General features: G+C 38.8%; 1 protein-coding gene across 7 annotated transcripts in view; it reads right to left on the bottom strand.

Moving 5' to 3' along the window:
• The window catches only part of TEC (tec protein tyrosine kinase), a 43,477-nt gene that overhangs the window by 8,194 nt on the left and 21,387 nt on the right, over positions 1-13,896 (bottom strand). For all 7 annotated transcript variants that reach the window (XM_039699091.1, XM_039699090.1, XM_039699096.1 and 4 more), the window contains 6 exons: positions 6,059-6,160; positions 4,882-4,963; positions 3,238-3,366; positions 2,093-2,133; positions 1,473-1,654; positions 487-552 (listed from right to left, as the gene is read on the bottom strand). In XM_039699091.1, coding sequence (XP_039555025.1) covers positions 487-552; positions 1,473-1,654; positions 2,093-2,133; positions 3,238-3,366; positions 4,882-4,963; positions 6,059-6,160 — 602 coding nt within the window. The remainder of the gene's footprint in view (positions 1-486; positions 553-1,472; positions 1,655-2,092; positions 2,134-3,237; positions 3,367-4,881; positions 4,964-6,058; positions 6,161-13,896) is intronic.

Raw genomic sequence — 13,896 nt, 5'->3', positions numbered from 1 at the left:
ATTGAAATCTGAAATGCATTGAGTTACGTAGTTTCTTGAAAACTAGAGCTTCCAAAGTATCCAATATTTTATGTTTATTTGGAGTGACTTACACTGTTTTCTCCTCTACTGTTTACTGCTACAAACTTTGGAGAGACATGTCACTTTACTATTAAAACAACATTTAACACACTTAAAATGGGTACATTTCCTTCAAAGTCTCCCTTTGTCTACCAGAGAAATAAGAGGGGATTTTTGCTTTAACCTTGATAGCCTAAATAGTACATGCTGATGGCTGTCTCACTGACTTGACTCTACATTATAAATCCCAACAGAATCAATGAGGAGAATCTGAAAAAGATATGCCTCTTTCAGTTGTTTAAATTTAACCTCTAGGTGCTACCGTATGTGAACAGTTGCTTTCAAAATGCTAAAAATACATTGTCATTCTTGAAGCATAGGTTTCATTTCATGATATTCCAGATTTTAATTCAAGCATTCACTTACTCATATTGATCAAGGTTGTTGGACTTCTTTCCTGTTACATAGTTGCTTGGAATATATCCTTGTTTTCTAAGAAAATATAAAATAAATCATATGAGTGAAAACATGCAAAATTGCATGCCTAGAAGATAGTTGTTTCATTCTGCTAACTACCAGAGGTCTCTCAATGTAATTTATTAATTACTGACCCACCCACTCTACTACTGATTATTCAGAAACTAATTTTCAGCATCATCAGTTGACATTGACTTTTAGCAGCTTGGCCAGCAGAAGTGTCCAAGCAAACCAGCAGAAGGGATGAAGGAGAGTGAGTAACCCTCTGCTGCTCCATCACTCTTCTGCAGTCAGAAGTCCCAGTCAGTCAGAGGAAATATGTGTGGAGCCTGGCACAGCCTGATAACTCACAATTACCATAACATATGGCAACAGGAACCTGATAAATATTGAAATATGAAAACTTTCATCTTTGAAACCGCAGGGAAAATTCTAATACAGGGAATGTGAAGATGTAGTCATTACAGCATCTCACTGCAATTCTCTCTCAACTTATTCAAAGATTGTCCCTAATGATCCAGCTATTAAGTAAAATGATTATTCAAGTCTGGAAGTTAGTCTGCTGAGCTAAATGTTAACCATATTGCTCCCTAATGAGATGTTCCCCAGGGAAGTGGGAATACTTTACCAGTGAGGTTTTAAAGGATGGCTGGGCTAGGTCTTTAATTGGGAAACTATAAAATTGGAAAGTAAACATAATTGGAAAGGCTTCCAGTTCTGCAACTGTCTTTGCACTTGGGTCCCACAATCTTTCTATCAAGTACTGCCCTTTTAAAAATTGGCTTCTGCATGAGAATATATGGAGGAGATTTCAGAGCCTGGGCCTAATGTAGGCTCTAATGCAGTTATTTGTTGACACATAGTCAATATGAACTTCTACAATATGAAAATAGACTGATAAAGTTTATAACAAAAAATAAGGAACTAATTCTTACCCATATTTGTCTCTTGCCCTCCACCAATGGATGTCGTTCTTCTCAATCACTGTATATTCTTCACCTTTCTCTAGTCTTAAATCATGGTGTTCTGTAGGTTCAAAGTCATACATTGCTACCACTATCTCCTCCTCTTCATTCCCATTTTCTTCAACTGGAGGAACAGGTGGAGGAGGCCTTCGCTGAAAACAACACCACATTATTAAATTATCATCCCACACTGCTCCACCTTCCTGCCCCACTCACCCTTCCCATCACACCACTGCATCCTGGAGGCAAAAGTTGGGCTAGTCCTGTGGTGGCCTGGGGGCAGCTGGGCTCTGTGGCAGCAAACCACGCAGGTGCCATCCATGGAGCTGGTTTCTGCTGCAGCCGCCAGTAAAGAGCAAAGCTGGCTGGCATTTGCTCTTTGCCCGCATTTTCCACCAGCCATACAGATACATCTAATAGATGCAGCTAAATTTCAGTGGGATTTTTTTCACTCTGAGATAGAGCATGATGCCCATTGATGCATCCAGAAATAGACTTTTGCTCCAGGATACAGCAAGTATTTTGAGAAATGTAAGCGCTTTTTCAAAAAGCAGTAATTATCTGTTCAATATTTTAAAGATTCTACCTACCGCACTTTTTTCTGGCATCGAGGAGGATAATCTCATTACATCTAGAAACAAAGCACAGGAGAGGATTTGTGCCTATTTATTTAGCTATAAATTTTAAAACTAAATAGAAGGTTTACATTTTAGATTAGGCTTGAACTAGCCTTCAATATGGCTTAGAAATTCAGAAAGCAAAGACAACTCCAACTATAGGAAAAATAACTAAATATTCTTGCAAAAACATCCTAAATCAGCCAGGAGGTTACATTGACCGATAGATTTGGCAACATCTATGCCACACCAGAACATGCCACAGAGAGCTCTGAACCAACCCTCAGATGCAAAAAAAAAAGAGAAATAAAAAAAGGATAGAGATAAAAAAGGCATAAGAAAATGAAGCTGTGTTCTTGTCAGCATGATTATCTAAAAGTCTGTTAGTATTAACATCTGTCCTTTTAAAAAACAAAAGCCCCTGAACCCTGCTTTGCTAAATAATGCATAGCAGTTGTATGTATTTTCTTATTACACCTCTGAGATCCAAAACTATTTTTCTCCTCCACTAATTTTTTCACACATTTAAAAGGCTGAGCTATAGGTCATGCTTTTCACTGTGCTGAATCAGATCAGCCATGAGCCCCTGTTTATTCTGCAAGTCTTCTAATGCTACTAAATCCCCAGGTCCCCCTGACTGCCTGTGCAGACATAAGAAATCATTGGGTGCCACAGATTTAACTGGGAGATAAGAAATGGCTCAATTTCTTTCCCTAATACAGAATTTTTCTTAAATCAAGGACTGATAATTACTAGCTCCTTTGTTGGACAGTGTTGCAGTGCCACAGCAGTGCATGCTATAGAATCCACTGCTGAATCAGCAGAACCTGCAATCTGGAGGCTGGAAGAAGTCACAGCTCATCCAGGTTCAGCACAAGGACACTTACAAACCTCTGAGAAAATTCAGTCCAGTGTCTGTAAACATATTAAACGTTCTTGTACCATTTTTAACTAGGTGTAAGAACACTGAATGCAATGCAATTATTATTCTTTCACATGGATATACAGAGGTTTTAATAAATAACTGAAGAGCTGTCAAGATTTGTAGCTGAATCTTTTTGCATAAGGTTTTTTTTTAATATGCCAGAAGAACTTAATAAGAAAACATATGTACTTACTGTTTTCAAAAAGACTGTATCTTTCACAGCCAGGTGCTAATTTTTCTGTCTGCCTACAGCATTGATAAATTCCCTCTGTCCAGAATTTAGGATGATATTTTACCATTATATTGCTGTTGTTCTTTATTTCTACAAGAAGAAAAAAAGCATATATTGAAAAATACAAAAAAAAGTCTGCAAGAGGGTAATTTTTAATACATATCACAATATCTTTGACATGAGGCATAATCTTTGCTTTAGCATGGCTTCTCTTCTTGCAAGTTCACATGGAGGTGATAAAACAATCACAGAGGATATATTTAAGGTAATAACTTTATTCCAGAAGGGTATGCCATACTCCCCCCCTACCCCAACCATCCTGGCAGGGGTTTGGTGCATCTCTGACAGGAGACCCTGCACCACTGGGATCAGTCAGGCAGCTCTGTAGGCTTTGGGAGCTCTGCCTCCTCCTTTGTTGCTGTTGCAAGTGACTCAAATTCATCTACAAACAGTGTTCTGGTGGGAAAGACAGCTGATATTTACCTCTATTCTGTGGCACAACTCATCATTTTGGCCTGGAAGGCTCCTTACCCCACACTATGGGCTTGCTGAGTTTCAGAGGTCACTCCTTGCCCTCTGACCCCAGCCCAGAAATAATTTCTTATTACTTTACAGACCACCTGTAATTAATGTGAGCACCTGATGGTGAGGGAAAGCATTAAGAAGCAAATAAAAAAACCACTTTTACTCACTGCAAAAGCAGCAATCTGACCACATCTCAGCAGAGATACCGCCTATCAATTTACATCAGCTTAAGGCCCACAATGTTGTCTAGCTACATCCAAACAAAACTTTCCAGTGATGCCATCAGCCAGCTTGGATAAACTTTTTAACTCATTGTGCAAAAGCAGAGTCAAATTCTGACTGCAGCTGCACTTCACAAAATCAAACCAGATCAATCTGAGTATTTGAGGCTCTCAGTACCTGCTACCACACCCTGTGTATGCAAGTAACGAGCTGGCCCAATAAAAAATTAAAATTGGTAGATGTAAGCAGCAGACTCTGCCATTTAATTTTTGTAATTTGTTGTGGGTTGATGCTAGCCAGCAACTAAGCACCCATGCAGGCACTCACCCACTCCCACAACACTGTGGGACGGGGGAAGGAATAGAAAGAACAAGAGATAAAAAACCTTTTGGCTTCAGATAAAAACAGTTTAATAACCAAAAGAGAGAAAAAAAGAACCCAGAAGTAATGTAAAGTAAATCACCCACCATCTCCCACAAGCAGACCAGTGCCCAGCCAGCCCCTGTACAGCAGCCAATAGGAAGGAAAAAACCCTAATCCCTGTCTTCCTCTATCCCAGTTTTTATTGCTGAGCTCAACTCTATATGGAATATCCCTTTGGCCAGTCCAGCTCTGGTGTCCTGGTTGTCACCTCCCAGCCTCTTGTCCACCTCCAGTCTGTGGGGGCAGAGGAGGAAAGAGGCAAATCCTCCATGCTGTGCAAGCACTGCTCAGCAGCAACCACAACACTGGTATGTTTTTAACACTGTTTTGGCTACAAATCCAAAACACAGCACCAAGTCAACTCCAATCCATGCAGACAGCTCAAGCTGTCTGCCTATGTTATGTTAGGGTTTAAGTACAAGCAGTTCCCATTACCTTCTTTCAGGTTCCTCACCCACTGATCCCGGCTTTGTGCACTCGGTGCAAAAATATAAAGTGTGTTAGCATCATACACAACCTGGAGAGGAGAAAAGAAATAATCAAAATACATTCACCTCACAATGTTAATTAATTTCTTCCTAAAGAAACAGAACACATGACTGTTGAAGACAAATGACTGTTACTCTTGGCAAAATTGGTGTATTCAGGCACAAAATGCAGAAACTGGAAAGGGCTATTAAGGTGTATTACTCAGATATGATGTTTTCAGGAGAATTAGGAAGAATTTTGTAATGGTGTATTATCTCGTCAGCATTCCTTAAAATGCTTGCTTCACGCTTTGCCCTGTTCACTCTTCACTGTGTTTTTTCTGAAAGCAGTTCAATTTAATGAATGAAAGCTACTTTGTAATCAGACATTCTCCATCTGATTCAGTAATGCTCTGGAGTGACTCTTTTTTTTATTTCTCCACTGCCTGAGCTGGCAGAAAAAGAGTACTGCTGTGGCAAAAATGGATCAGAGTCACTGCTGCCCCTCTCCAGCAGTGGAATTCCTCCTCACCCCAACCATTCCCACTGTAGAAAGGAGGGAATAGTAAGTATCCAACCCCCACATTTTTCTTTTTCCCCTCTAAGCACTTTGTTTTCCGTTTTCCTTTCTATTCAATTCACAATGAAACAGGGCAAAAGAAAAAAAGCAACCACTTTTATTTTGATTTTCTTATTGCTATATAATTTCATGGCAATTAGATTTAATTCCATGTAAAAGAATGAAGACAGGGAAATTGGGCTGTCAGCTCATTTCTTCCAGCAGAAGAGGGCAGGGCAGTTTCCAGTCAAAATTCAAACTGAAAGGGTGAGGAAGAGAAAACAACCAAGTGTCTGTGGCCCAACTCCCAAGAGAAGGGACTGCAAAGCAGCAGTGCTTACAGGGGATGTGTTTTAACCACTGATCCTGAATCACCTCCCACCAGCCCAAGAAACAGAGAATGGGCTCATTATTTGGAATTGACAGTAATTTTAAGGGCAGTTATGTTCAAATGACTTGGTGTTGTTGAAAAGAGTACTTTATGTATTTTATATTTTAAAACCATATTTTTTGAAAACATTTTTTATTTTAAAATAAAAATTTATTTTAAAATTATTTTTAAATAGTTTCTATTTTAAAAACATACCTGAAAAGGATATTTATTTTGACATGGAATAATACCATCACTTTTTACAACTTCTACACATTTAATCCTTGAAATATCCACAGATCCTTTTCTGTACTTTTTCTATGAGAGAAAAGAAATAAAAGATTTGTAAAAAGATAACCAATTTATCTAATTATCTCATTTTTTCAGCAGAGACATCTTGATTTCTTTCCCACTTATAATAGTGATTTTACTTTGTATGACTTCAACTGGGGAAGTTGTCTGAAAACAGAGTATAAAGATCTGCACTTGCGAAAATACAGTAAATTTGCTTAGTGAAAAGTACCAATTCTTTATATAGAGAGTTTCCAATCAGATGTAATTGTAGACTTAATATAATCTTCTTTACAAAAAATAACTTGAGAAAAAAAAGAAGTGCTTCCCCCTTGCTGAGTTTATGATTAAAACTGGTATAATATCATCTGCTTCCTTGTTCTGTTGCTGAAGTGCTCCAGCATTTGGAGGCTTCTGCTGTGTTCTGCTAAGTTTCCAGAGAAATTTGGATGCTACACAGGCAACACAAGGCCCTGATGAGACAGAAGGCAGAAGATATACCCTGCACCAAAGTGGGGTCTGTATTGAAGGAACTTCTTTGAACAAGGCTACCAGAATCCCAGAGAAGCAAAGTCAAAAGCACAGACTAAATCTGCGATTTAGTCACCTCCACTGATAATGATGAGCATTTTAAAGAAGGCACAGGTGCTCAGCAGGTGCTGCACAGTGCATGGAATGACAGTGTAGTTCAACACTGGAGAGGCAGCCCCTTGGAAGAACAGCTGATAATGAGAGATAGGTGTACTGGGCTTTGGTCTACACTGAAATCCACAGGAGGACTGTATAGTGCCATCTCTCACTTTTGGGACAACCAAATCTCTAATAGGAGAGGAAGTTTCTACTGGAATCGAGAACAAAACAAAAGCAGTAGCAGCTCATGGCTGGTACTGAATTAATACACATCAAAAAAATTGATTTGCCGAGCACATCCAGAACATCCAGTCCAGAGTACATCTTATGAAAGACTGACACTGTTCACACAATGTGGAAATAATTAGCAATTACTGAATTCTTTGAGATATGCCAATCCTTACTCAGCTCCTCTCTTGGGGATGGAAATTTTAGCCCGAATAGCAGAAGTCTTGTACAATCACAAGCAATTGAAAATACAGTCTTGTAAACAGAAGCAAACAACTTCAAATACAGCAGTTATGATTCCATCACCCTAGAAACACTACAGTTAATTACCCATGAAGTTTCATCAGCACTTAAAATGCATTTAGCACTCTGAGTCTTACGTAGATGCAGAGAAAACATGCTTAAAGAATTCATGTACATCATGGTCAGCATCAGGAAGAAAGACAAGGAATAAGTTCAGATACAGCTGCAATTTGTTACCAGAAAAACCAACACACAAGAGAAGTGGGTTTTTTAAGGGGAATGTATGGGGAAATTAGGCACTTTAACCAACCATAAAGAAAAAGTAAATCATAAACATCACCATGAGTTGTACTACAAAGATTTATCAAGTAATGCTGAAAAATAATTTTGTACTAAGTATGAAACCTTGGATTTTTCTTAGCAAAAAATAATTTTAAGTTTTTTGTTTATTTTATGTTGGTTACGTAGATGCAGAGAAAACATGCTTAAAGAATTCATGTACATCATGGTCAGCATCAGGAAGAAGGAATAAGTTCAGATAAAGCTTCAGCTGCTATTTGTTACCAGAAAAACCAACACACAAGAGAGGTGGGTTTTTTAAGGGGAATGTATGGGGAAATTAGGCACTTTAACCAACCATAAAGAAAAAGTAAATCGTAAACATTACCATGAGTTGTACTACAAAGATTTATCAAGTAACACTGAAAAATAATTGTGTACTAAGTATGAAACCTTGGATTTTTTTAGCAAAAAATAATTTTAAATTTTTTGTTTATTTTATGTTGGTCACTTCCAAACTCAGGCTATTCTATGGTATCCCCTTACTTGAACATTGACTCCCTAAAGTTCATGCAAAAGGCAAAAGTTGTTACTGAAATCCACACCATTGGGCAGAGCAGGCAGTACTGCCTCTCCCTCCCTTGTCACTGTGTGGCTCACCCAGCAGTTTCAGGGATGCTGGGTTAGCCGAGGCAGAACAGGAGGGTCCAAACAAGATCAGCCTTTTCATGAACCCCAGAATTCAACACCTCACATAACTGGGCTGAAGACACCTCTCCAGATGTCTTTTTTGCACAACAACAGGCAAAGAAGAAGAAACACCACTCCTGTAACTTATCTACCCTTCTTCCTGTGTCCAGAGGGGTGCTCATACTGCTTGGATCCCACCTGCTGGTTAACCCAGGTTGCAGGACAGACAGACAATACACATTGGAGAGGGTTTTTGTGTCCAGAATCACAGAAATCCTTAGAGGAACACACTATTATTTTATCTTGAATCACCCTCTTTCTGGGCTCAGAGATTTTCATGCCAATTTTGGCATTCAGGGAGCTCACTCAGAGGACACTGACAGGAGGACAAAGGACAGGAATCCAACTAGATAACCATCTAACATTTGGGGGGAAAACATAAAGGAAATCCCCTGGAATACAGCACTTTATTCTAGTAATTATATTTCCTAAGTCACACCTTTGTGTGTCTCACTCAGAGGACAGAGACAGGAGGACAAAGGACAGGAATCCAACTAGATAACCATCTAACATTTGGGGGAAAAACATAAAGGAAATCCCCTGGTATACAGCACTTCATTCTATTTCCTAAGTCACACCTTTGTATGCTTTCTTGATTTAGGGTGGCTCAGTTTGCTTTATCACAAGATGCTAAATTAAGCTAACACAGAGCTGACCCACCTTACAAGGCAATCCAACTTATTAAACCTAATGTCAGGGAATATTCTTCTGTTCTTGCATATTTTATAGGTTTAAACTCCCCCTTGCATATGTGAAATTAAAAACAAACCTACTGCTCAAGACATTTTCAGATCACATCAGAAGCAACAGTTAGTTATTAATGCCAAATGTGCAGCTCTGAAAACAAACCTACTGCTCAAGACATTTTCAGATCACATCAGAAGCAACAGTTATTAATGCCAAATGTGTAGCTCTGTTTTAGCTGACCATTACTCATTATATAAACTGTGGTGCACAGAAGCAGGAAAGAATGACTCAAGAAAAATGCTAAAGAGACCACTGCAATTCTCTCTCCTCCCTACCTAAATGATTTCCCTTTATAATAATTGGGCATCTTGCATACCATAACTGTGTTGCATTTATTCTGCAGGCAAATGGGTTCTGTGGGCTCTACACCTAGCTGTACAGCAGACCTGAAATGCAGAATCAAGGCAGAGCACAAGCCCTGAAGAAGTTGGGAAGTAGAGATGTGGGCATGAGCCAGCCCCGAGAAATTCAACCATAGCCACTCTTTCCAACAAGAAAAGCTACAAAGTTACAAAATTAGTGCAATGGCTAATCACGCAATGTTGAAGTGCAGGAAGCAGAGGAACATTTTTAGAGATTCCTTTTTTTAGGTGGAAGATGGCTAACAGAGTAGAAAAAAGATAGAATTTATGGTAGAAGTAGCAGTATTTTACCAGAACATTCATACATGCTCTCTGAATGGGATACAAGTATTCAAAGAGGATTCAGGAGAATCACAGGTCAGTGAAACAAAGGGATCTATCAAACCTGGTCTGCCTCTTTACTAAAGATAGATATGCCTCTAGAGGGAGGCCTATAGAAGCAAATATGGTTAGAACACTAATAAAAGTATAAAATACTAAAACCCAATAAGGAAAACCTAAAATAGGTAAAATATGTGCTACAAAGTCACACTAAAGGTTGGGGTTTTGGTGTGGGTTTTCTTTTTTAATGTGTCTTCTTTCTGAAAATAACAAAAGGGAAGTGACTATACAGAAACTATTAAACAAAACTTTTCAAAATACCATACATATTTCATATTTACCTATGTTCCAAAATATTGATTCAGAGCTTTAGAAGTCTTGCTCACAATGGGTATGGCCAAGTCTTGTTTCCATACAATCTCAAAAGAATAAACTATTCCTCTTTATTTTAGCATATTAAACAGTAATATGAAAAAGTCATAACACTAGACCTATGTTGTCAGATACAGAACAAATACAGGATTACACAATTCCTTAAAAAAATCTTAGAATACAGGAAGACAAGAAATACCCAAGTGTTAGATAAGTGTACGAAGAGCTGATCCTCTGTACATTTGGAATTACTCCTCTGCTAAATACAGAAGCTTTACAGCTTCAGAAGCCCATATTCTCACTATCAGATGAAAATATTTATTCAGTGTATTTCCTCTTTGCACTGTTTACCCCTACAGAAGTATGTGTGTATGCGGGGTTGTTGAACAATACAAAGGACATTAGATTGGGGGGAGGGGGGAAGCCTCAATGAAAACATGTATAAGTCAGCCCATCTTGCCAGAAATATGTAGATTTTTGTCTCCCCCATGCTCTCTCTTTCTCTCTTTCCTTGATGCACATATTATTTCTTTCTTCCATGCCTACCCCCGTATAGGAAATCCTGAGGTCACCAGCATGTGACCCATGGAGCTTGTGTTCTCACCAGTGTAGCACATCACAGCACTACTTTTATCTCCTTTTATGGACTGCCTCTTCAGCTTTGCAAAACCACAAAAAGCCTGGCTAAGCCAACACTGCCTACAGACAGCTGCTTTGATAAAATATGCTCCAGAGCCAAATGTATGGATATTTTCATTTTTGGATCCTTTGCAGGGAGGGAGGTCTGGTTTCTGGGTTTTGTTTCTTTTAACAGTATTGCCATTTATTAATAAATGCACTGACTGGACACTTCTGCAGTTCCCTCTTGAGGCAAGCAATTACAGATTATGAGAATATAATTACCATAGCTAGGTGTTAAGCGGCCACATTTTCTATTCCTATATTTTCCAGTGTGTCAAATACATTGAAGAATGCCCTTCTCCATTCAATTATATTTTTAACTTATTAAGAAAAGTATCAAGTATTTTTATTTACCTTTTGAAAATTGCTAGAATTGATAGGAAAAGCAAAAGGTGATTACTATTCTGATCTAGTCTGACCTGATCCGATATCCGTCGGCAAGGAAGAATTTAAAGGGGAAAAAATACAGATATAATTAAGACAGATATAATCTGTCTTGCAGATTAAGAAACTGAGAATCCATTTCCATGGCCTGGCTGCTCAGCAGATGTCAATGACTAGCACTGGAGAGACTGAAAAGCACACAAACTCTCTGCCATAGCACTGATACAACTTCCTAACCATGACCACAGTGCATTGTCTGTAATTAATATAATTAATTTACACTTCTCCTGCAATGGAGAGGCAGACTTAAAACCTGCACAACTGCAGTTATGATATATTGTTGCAACCTCATTAAAGTAATAAATCAGCCAGGTCTCCATCCATATCAGGCCTTAAATAAGCTCCAACCCTTCAGCTGTCAAAGTAACTGCTCTACTTCAGGTTCTTCCAGGCAAGTCTTCTCTTCTTGGTTTTTTGTAAAGTCCACACACACAGAGCTCTCAGTCTGCCCAGCCCAGCTGCAGCATTTCTGCCCTGCTTTCTCCTGCTCAGGACCACCCTCTGGCTGCTCTGAGTGACACCTTGCATTCAGCCCAGCTCAGCCTCCCTGCTGCCTGAGCCAAGCAGAGGGGAGAGCCCAAGTGCACAGGCATCACAGGCAAGTGGCCAGAGAAACCAAAGCAGGATCCTGAGGTCACTCAGCAAAGGCACTTGCTGCTTTAGCTACCTTCTCAAGGTCCAGATGGACTCCACAACTACAGGTCCCAGGTCCTGCTGGGGACACTTGGCTACTTATTGCTGCTGTGTATCTGAACATTTCAGCATTCCTGCCTCTTTTTACTTATCCACACTGAATTGCATTCTACAAAATAAAAAAATTTTAAAAGCTAACAATTAAACCCACCACACACCTAATGCAAATACACCACATGGATTTCTAGACTTGGTTGTCAAAATACTTGCAGCCCCTTCAAGTTTTATTTCACCTGATAACTCAACAAGCTTCTATTCAAACAACAGTACCAGTAGTGAAAATACTAAAATGCAGAATACGACATTCTATTCAAGACAGGCTCTCCATGTGGAAACAAGCCACTGATGCTATTCAACACAGTCCCAGCTTCCCATGTGCTCTGCAATTAGATTCACACAAAGTCTATATAGGTAATTTCTAATGCTGAAATATGAACATGTCTCATTCAGCAGTGTCAAAAAAACCTTACTGGGATGAAAACACAGGATTTCTGCTGCTCTCTGCTCTCCACAAGACTTGTTGCCTCATAGCAGACAGAGCATAGATAAGTCTGAGATTGTTTTGTTTCTTTCTTGGCTGATGTGCAATTTCTGCATCTTTCAGGTACCTTCAACAAGGTGGATTTTCTTGCATTTTCCTCCAAATTATCTTCATGGATTAAACTTTCTCAGCTTCTCTTCTGCACACTTTTCTAAAACCTAGGAGTTTTCTAGCCTTCTCTTATCTATTTTCCAGTTCTTCCTTCTTAAGACCTTTAAGACTCATCCACTCCTGTCTAGTCTTAAGGTGAATATCCTCATCCTTGCCTGTTCTATATCTCAACAACTACAATCTATGCTTCTCAACTTCATTTACATTTTATTTGTTCCATCTCATAAAGACCAAAATCTCTGTAGAAAGATATTTACTGCAGGTACTCATTTTATAGCTGACTTTTCTTTCAGTAGCTGTTACAGGAAACAGGGAATCATTACTACAACATAACCTACTTTCTTTTACAACTTGGGTTTCTTTATGAATTGCCCTTTACAAGTGAGCATTCCCATGCATCTGTTAAGCTGCTCCCATTCACATGAATAGCTTTACATTATGTCTCCAACTTGAAGAGTTTTCACTCACAAGTATTTTAAGAATGCTGTATCATTATGACCTGTGACTTGGAACTAAAGAATTCTCTGTACACCTACTGATTTCAGAAACACTGTAATACTGAATTGTGCTTTCATTTATATAAAATAATTAAATCACCTATGCAATGACTAGGGAAATCCCATAAATCAGGGTAATTATTTTAAAAATAATATAGGAAAAGCATTCTAGGAATAAACAACATAGAATTAATGAATGAATTAATTAATCTTCTGTTAAAAAATAAAAGTAAGAAGCATAGCTTTTTGGAACTCTATAATGTTGTTGTGCTCCAAATGAAGCATTTGCACAATATTAGTGTTGCAATGAAACTACACAATTTTACCCTGAAACCTACAGCTTCGGGGTGGGCCCCAGAGCTTTTATTTTTCCTTCCTTAAAATATCACCACTGTAATTTCAGTAGCTTCTGTCTCCTCTATATTCAAATTACAAGAACCAAACATAACCCTTATAGAAGGAACTTTTTTTCCTTAGGAAGAGACTTTCAAAATGAGCAACCCCTCAAAATGTTCAGGTTTGTATTCTGCTTTTTTTCACTTATATCCTGGTTGGTTTTATCAGTTGTAGCAGTCCTGTTTACACAAGAAAGCTTTCACACAAGTCTGATCCTCATGGCAAATACCACTACTGTCACTGAAGACAAGAGCATTCTGCACCTCCCAAGTTCAGACTCTTAAACATTTTCCCTCAGGGAACTATCATTTGCCTTCTCTGCGAAGCAAATGGTTTCTGCTCACTAATAAACAGGTAAGTGATGTGCCTACTCCAATATCTGCTGTGCAGCAGTTCCAGAGCTGATGGGCATTGCAGCCCAAACTCTCCCCCTTCTAATACTGCAGACTCCTGTCCACCAAAACACAG

This window comes from Passer montanus, unplaced genomic scaffold (assembly GCF_014805655.1).
Source record: "Passer montanus isolate IOZ18808 unplaced genomic scaffold, ASM1480565v1 scaffold13, whole genome shotgun sequence".
NCBI lineage: Eukaryota > Metazoa > Chordata > Aves > Passeriformes > Passeridae > Passer > Passer montanus.
This window is presented reverse-complemented; position numbering and strand designations above follow the sequence as displayed.